At 40.7% G+C, this 7,627-nt stretch overlaps 1 protein-coding gene across 1 annotated transcript in view; it reads right to left on the bottom strand.

The window, feature by feature from the left end:
• Positions 1-7,627, bottom strand: part of PPFIBP1 (PTPRF interacting protein, binding protein 1 (liprin beta 1)) — a 192,365-nt gene that overhangs the window by 64,881 nt on the left and 119,857 nt on the right. The window contains exon 10 of the mRNA XM_015429444.1: positions 435-507. Within this exon, the coding sequence (XP_015284930.1) occupies positions 435-507 (73 nt within the window). The remainder of the gene's footprint in view (positions 1-434; positions 508-7,627) is intronic.

The following is a 7,627-nucleotide window of genomic DNA, read 5'->3' as shown; positions in this document are numbered from 1 at the left end:
CGATCCTGTAAAAACAAAAGGAAATAGGAAAGGAAGGCATGTTTACATTTATTATTTAAGCTTGCCTGCAGCTTTCCCTTCCCTGGGATATGGGATAACAGGAAAGTTATTAGTAATAGTAGTAAAAAATTAAAGAACCAAAGAAATGAGGCTTTTGGTTTTAAATTGTGACAGAACTTGTGACATCCAGGATGTATAAAAGTTGAGCACTTCCAAAGGGTGCTTCACAGACATTGGAATTAAGTAAATCAGGTTCCATTTTTTCTTCTATTATATCAGATTCTCCCCACCTCCAATTTTCATTTGTGTGAACCAGTATTGGGTTCCTTCCAATCAATTTTGATAATGAAAGCAACTGTTTGTGTCCTTCTCAGATTAACTTGTTCAGCTTCAAAAAGTTGCAGCTTCACAGAATCAGTGCCTCTCTAACAAACATTCCCAGTACCTTCTCTTCATTTGCTGCCATTAGAGATTCCACAGCCTTCTTCATTTTCTGGACCTCAATATCTAAAAAAGATAAATTAAGTGATAAAGCAGAAAGCCAAAAAGAAAACCACTTTGTGCGAATGCTAATGTTTACGATGTAACAGGAGACAAAATGTAAACCACTTGCTTGCATTTTCATATGACCTAAATATTCAGGGAAGGAACAGAAGGGCATACTTCCTCAGGAATCAGTCAAAGAATCTGAAATTGGCAGAGCCTTACAAGACAAAGATTAATTATACCAGCATTATATTTAGCATACTTATAGTGCTTCTGAGTGTTTAAAGCACATCACAAACATTATTCTCAGCAATACTTGCAACATCATAATAAAGTAGTAGGTCAGTATTGTTATTTTTAACTTTATAATGAAGTGTGGGGGGGGGGTAGAGATGTAAAATTTCCAGAAATTTTGAAGCTCGGAAAACCCCACGGGTTTTTTCCGTTCCCCCCTCCCCCCCCCGGGAAAAAACGGATATTTGGGGGGAAATTGAAAAAAAATGCTACATTAGCACTTCTTTTTCCTTTTCCAGATTGAAAGTCATTCTGTTACTTTAGGAACATAAAATATGACTATGGACATTTTTACTTGGTATGAAATGATCACAACTAGCGTATTAAAAATATAGTGTGTATCCAAACAATTATTACAAACAGAATACCCACACACATGCAAAAACAAAACTGAAACCTTTTTCTTTTCTTGTGACAATAGCACCTCCTAAAGGAAGAAATGAATCTTGTTCTTTCATTGCAGAATTCAGTTTGTAACCTAGGACTTGCTTGACTTGCTTCAGTGCACAGAAATTAGATCAATCTGATACCATACATATTTTTTAGAAATGATTTGGAAAATATTTTAACACCTTGTCTTAAAATATTTTATCCATCATGTTAAAATAAAATGTTCCATAATCATTTTTTTCTTTTCTTTTTTCAATTTTTCGGGGAAAAACAAAAAAGGCTTCAGGGAAAAAACGGGAAAAAACCCTGGGTTTTTTTTCAAATTTTCCCATCCCCCCCCAGGCCTTCACATCTCTAGTGGGGGGGGGGTTGCTAAGGCTGGACACAGTTGTTTATAGAAAGCTACCTAATAAGTTCCTGAGCAAGAAGAAATTTGAACCAGGAACTCTGAATTGCAGCCAAGTCTACCCTACTCCTGCACTCCAGAAATCCTGAGCAATATTTGACCTATATCTCTCCATTAAACTCCATTAAGCAAGTCTTCCTAATTAAAAACAATGGCAACACTATGCAGCAAAATAATCCCTCATTAGGTCAACAGCAAAACATTCCTTGGAATACCTCAGATTCAGCTACAAAGAACAATGGCATCAGGCAACTAATGGCAGGAATGGTAAATGACAAGGATAGCAGAAGTGATGCTTAGCCATAAGCAAGAATGAATGTAGCCATGTTGAGAAGGTACCTCTCTCTGTGGTGATTAGTTCATGATAATGAAGAGAACTTGTAGTATGATTATCAAAAAAGGTGTTTAGGCCAGAGATAGATCATAAGCAAATGGGCCCAGGATGAAATGGCTGGTTTGGAGGGTGTAGTCTATGACATTCTACCTGTCTGAGGTCCCAGCCTTCCGCAAACCCCACCCTCTCCAGGCTCCACCCCTCAAATCCCCAAGAATTTGCCAGCCTGGAGTTGGCAACCCCATCTCGTTCCCAGCTAACCATCAACCTACCATTATCTGCCCCTTTGACTTCAGCTGACTTCCGCCCTCCCTTCTGCAGAGCAGTTGTAATTCTGAGTGCTCTCCAGCCCTCACCTGGAGACTGGCAACAATGGTTCCCCATGAGGGACTGACTGGTTTGGAGGGTGGAGTCTATGGCATTGTACCTGTCTGAGGTACCACCCCTCCTCAAACCTCAACCTCTTCAGGCTCCATCCCTCAAATCTCCAGGAATTTCCCATCTGGAGTTGGCAACCCTATCAGGACTCTGTCAGTATTCTATGTATAGTGTTAAGTCATGCTGTAGATCTGAGGCATCTAACTGACAGGAGCTGACAGCTCTAAGTGTCATGTGAGCTGGCTCTGACCGGTTCTAGCTGGCTACTGCTAGAGCTAATTAGCACTGAGTCACAGTGACTCAGCATTGGCTGTGATTGGCCAGTGGTTGTATATATTCAGTGCTGTACAGAACTGTTCATTCCTTCTTGGAATGCGAGCGCAGCGGAGCATTACGTCACTCTGTGTAAAGATTTGGTGAGAGGCTTGTATAATAAACTGTATATTATTTGTACATAAGCCTGAGAGACTCCAGTCTTTATTGGATACCATTGCACCCATGTTTGGTCTGCTGTGGGCCGACACCGCGTAATATCGACCAATAAACCTGAGGAGGTGATGAGCAAATGTGTCTTTCTCAGTGTAAGAAAAAAATCTTCCAGCTTTTCTAGCACATGCATCTTAACTGTCGGCCTGCTCACTTTGTTGTGCTTGCAAGGTGATTTCAAAGTAAGAGGCAAGTTTGTAAGCCAAAGAAACATCTGTCCCGTCCTCCCCCCGCCCCCGTGCTGGCTGTGCCATATATTTCCAGTCCTCCATTCTACATTGATTCACATTTATACAGAATCAGAAAATCATTCTACTTATAGTGTGTCTTGTGTGTTCAGTAAAACAAGAGATCCCTTGGTTTTACTGTGGTGCTGAAAGACTATTGCTGTTCTGAATCCCTGTCCAGTAACTGTACAGAAATATTCAGCGAACTGAGAAGGGGGAAATAGCAGTTGGTGTATCTATACTTACTCTTAAGCATTTTTCAATCCTGACTTAACTCATGTAAAATTAGAACAGAATAGGCGATGTCCAGATATTTTTGTTTTTTTAATCTTATTATCTGTTGCTATTGTCTGTTTGTGCAAAACCCAATATGTTACGGGGCAGTGCTGCATTTTGCATAGTAAACATGCTCTGGATTGACTATTACAGGGCAGGCTGTGTGGACATGGCCGGTTGAGACAGCAGCTGGGAGCAAAGACACTCAGCTCATGGAGTTTGACAGCGCCCTAGGCAATGGTGACGTGCTGGCTGAGCCCACAGAGGATCCTTCTCATTGACACAGTTAGGTCCTCTCATGCAAATTTGCATACACTCTTCCCCTTAACAAAGTTTGAATCCAGCGGCACCTTTAAGACCAACAAAGTTTTATTCTGGGTATTAGCTTTCATGTGCATGCACACGAAAACTTATACCTTGAATAAAACATTGTTAGTCTTAAAGGTGCTACTGGACAAACTTTATTCTGCGACTTCAGACCAACACGACTACCCACCTGACTGCCCCTTAGTTCACCGAGAAGCTGGAGGCAATGAAATGCTTGGGATGTCAACTGAAGTGTCACTGGTGAAAGACTTTTTCAGAGGGTAGCCATGTTGGTCTGCAATAGAACAGTTAAATTTGAGTCCAGTAGGACTTTAGAGACCACCAAGGTTTTGGTGGTATAAGTTTTCAAGAGTCAAAGATGAAAGACTTGTATTTAATTTGACCGCCAGCTAGAACCCATGTTAAAACATGGATGACAGCAGGAAAACAAGGTTATTTCTGTGCTACCATTGTGTCTACTCAGTGTTGTACTGTGGGATAGTTAAAGGTTTAGAGGTCCAGATTGGCTCGGAAGAGGAGTTTACTTGATGGCCCACTGTGAGCTTTTTGCAAAACATTTCCTAATGAGATTGCTCACATCTGGTCCACCTAGGATGCCATATTAGATTAAGAGGTTTTACCGGTTTTCCCCAGACTAACTTTTTCTCAGATTTTGTTATATACTTTTCAGTTTACGTAAACTGAGAATGTAGGCAAGAATCTCAGTGGTGTTGGACAGTCCACTATTAGTGTCCACTCTTGCCCTTTTGGCCTGGTGAACGTTGCCAGAAGGGATATGATTACTTGGATAGCAGTGGTTGTGAATGCCTCATTGAGAGATAGTTAATCTCACCAAAAGATTGTGGTAAATTCAGTTTTGAAGAGTCCCTCCCTTGACCTCATTTAATTGTAACGATTAGAACTGTATCCAGTGTTACATTCTTGGGCAAGCTAATCAAGTGTGTGGTAGTCTTTCAACTCTGTTTTATTGGATGAAGCTGATTTTCTGGATTCTTATCTGTCTCACTTCTGACATTAGCTATTCTGTGAGATAGCCACAGCGAATGGATCCTTGTCGATTCTTCTGGATTTTTTCAGCAGTTTTTGTTACCATGAGTCATGGTAGCTTTCTGAATTGGGAAAGGACTGCAGGGAGGAACCGTATTATGGTGGCTCCGATGATTCTGTGAGGACCGAGAAGATTATTTTGGGGACTGCTTCTTTGCTTTTAGCCTGTGATGTTCTACAAGATTCTTGTCAGGAGAAGTTCTATACTTTAATGGATCTGGAAAAAAATGAAAGGGAGACAGGTGGTTTTTAGGTTCTTATATTTTTTACAGGATTGATGTTAAATATGAGCATTTTTAGTTAAGTATTAGGGTGTTTACTGCAAACTGCAGATACTTGATATCAAAAGCTGGTGTACTGATTTTAGCATAAAAAAGTGGAAAGTGGTCATTTGATACAATCTTTGTTATGTTATTCTATATTTACATATTTCCCCTTAGCAAAGGGTCCATTAGCCCACAAAACAGCAAATGTCTTTCAACCGTTTTGCTCATCTCTCCATTTAACCTGTTTCTGTCATCTCTGTGCTCTGTGATGCCTGCATTCCTTTCCTCTCAGTAGTACTTGGACGTTAAAATTTTGACTTCTAAAGGATTTTGGGGTGAAAAGTTTGTTGGTATGTCTGGGCTATTGTTCATGTGTATTATGATGTAACAAGATTTTTTATAAGCTATGTTGGGCTTCCCTTAGGAAAGGTAGAATGTAAAAGTTTTCTTTTAGAAAACTACACCTTCATCCATGCCAATATACTATGGACTTCTGAACTACATTTGAATGACATCTTCTTGCTGAATACGGACAGAGCAATTTCAGAACTTCTTGCTGGAAATTAACAAATACTTTCTGCTTATATATGTGATAATTGTTAGACTTCATAGGATCAACCCCCCTAACCAACCATAACTAAATTCTTTGGATGGCTAAGAGCTACATAGGAAAATTTTGTCTACTTCTGGCAAAGCTTACCACTGCTACATTAGACCAAAGTTTGAGTCCAGTGGCACCTTTAAGACCAACAAAGTTTTATTCAAGGTATAAACTTTTGTGTGCATGCACACTTCTTTAGATACAATGATATGGAAATTACCAGTCCATACATATAGGTAGAGGGTGAGCAGTAAATTAGCATACAGCATAATGAATGGTTACCATTTATTTGGGTTTAATTCCAGGGAAAAACATAGTGAAGGAAATAAATGTGTTAAAATTGGAGATTGATGGACAGATGTATCAATTGTGGCATGCTGAGAATAATTAACTGATACCCTGTCATTAAGCTCCATCCCTCTCCTCTCAAACATGGAGGCGACCTGACAGCATCTTCTTCTTTGAAGTGGGGCAATTGGCTGTGTAGAGTCATCTCCCCTATCCCCAGACCAGAGAAATACGTTCCATTCTACCATTCCATTACTTATAGATTTATTCCATCAGAAGTTCAGGGTCTTTAGTGATTCAGAATGTTGCTGTATCACAATATTGTAAGACCACCTCAGCCTGGCTTGCTGTATCTTATAACGTAATAACATTGTGTTATTTTAAATACAGAAGGTGTCAGGCTTCTCTGACTTGCAGGTTTGTTGTTGTTGCAGCAGTTCTCAAAGGCAGTTTGTTTTTAATGAAGATACCAAGAATTGAACCTGGCACCTAGATCAGGGGTGTCGAACTCACTTATTATGAAGGTCGGATCTGACATAAATGAGACCTTGTTGGGCTGGGCCATGTGTGTCATAAAATGTAACACCAGGTAGTGGAGATATAAACTTTATAAAGGACACAGACTATCACAATTTTTTAAAAAAACTTAAAATATGCTTAAAACGTTAGCACTATTGCAATATTGGTTTGTTTAGCAGTCTCTGATCACTGACACCTCTTGCTCTGAAATATTCTATCAAAATCTGGAGACAATGTGCTGTAGCAATCTTGAGTATGCTGTTCAGGTGTTGTTCAGGCGTGTATCTGGAAGTTGGTGTGACACAGAAGGAAGCAGGAGAGTGAGAGAAGGAAGCAGATATGAGCCCTGTGGGGGCTGGATCTGGCCCACGGGCCGCATGTTTGACACCCCTGACCTGGACCATAGTGTCCTACCACTGTGATGTTTTTCTTCCTGGTGCTGTACTGCATTAAAAAGGTAAAGGTTCTCTTGCTCGAAAGCCAGTCGAATCCGACTCTTGGGTTGCGGAGGTCATCTCCATTTCAAAGCCGAAGAGCCAGCGCTGTCCGAAGACATTTCCATGGTCATGTGGCCAGCATGACTAAACACCAAGGCACACGGAATGCTGTTACCTTCCCACTGAAGTGGTCCCTATTTATCTACTTGCAATTTCTTGCTTTCGAACTGCTAGGTTGGCAGGAGGTGGAACTAGAGACAGGAGCTCACTTCGTCATGCGGCACACTCAGGTCTCAAACTGCTGAACTACCAACCTTCCACAGCCTGCAGTTCAGCGTCTTAACCACTTGAGCCACCGCAGCTCAAGTACTCAACTCAAGATGTACTGCATTACCAACAGATAATAGAATTACTGCTTCACTCATCAGTATTCTGTGAAAGCTTGAAATAAGTCCACTTTGACAATTACATTATATGATACCTTAATCACATACAGGAAACCAGAAGTGCCTTCCTGCTGCCTTCGTAGTGTGGGGCTGTGGCATCATCTGCCCCATAACACAGCATTTCCTGAGGGAAGCTAGTGCTAGCATGGAATTGTGCCATCTGCTTGAAATAAAAGATGTGCTGAGCCAGTGTTTGGTGGTACTAAACCAGTATGGTATAAGAGGCTAGTTAAAATGAGATAAGGAGTAAAGGGATGTTGGTTCAATCACCTGGAACTGATGATACCAGGAGGTCTTTGCTTGCCACAGTTAGGCCTAATTTCACCAAGTGACAGCCAAATTTGCTCATTTCTGCGGCACCATAAAAACGTTTTGTATACTTACAATGGATTCACTTTTCACAAAGCCTGGCTCTTTCC

This window comes from Gekko japonicus, unplaced genomic scaffold (genome assembly GCF_001447785.1).
Source record: "Gekko japonicus isolate JY-2015 unplaced genomic scaffold, Gekko_japonicus_V1.1 scaffold169, whole genome shotgun sequence".
NCBI classification, from domain to species: Eukaryota; Metazoa; Chordata; class Lepidosauria; order Squamata; family Gekkonidae; genus Gekko; species Gekko japonicus.
Note: the sequence above shows the minus strand (reverse complement) of the source record. Positions and strands in the feature narration are given on the sequence as shown.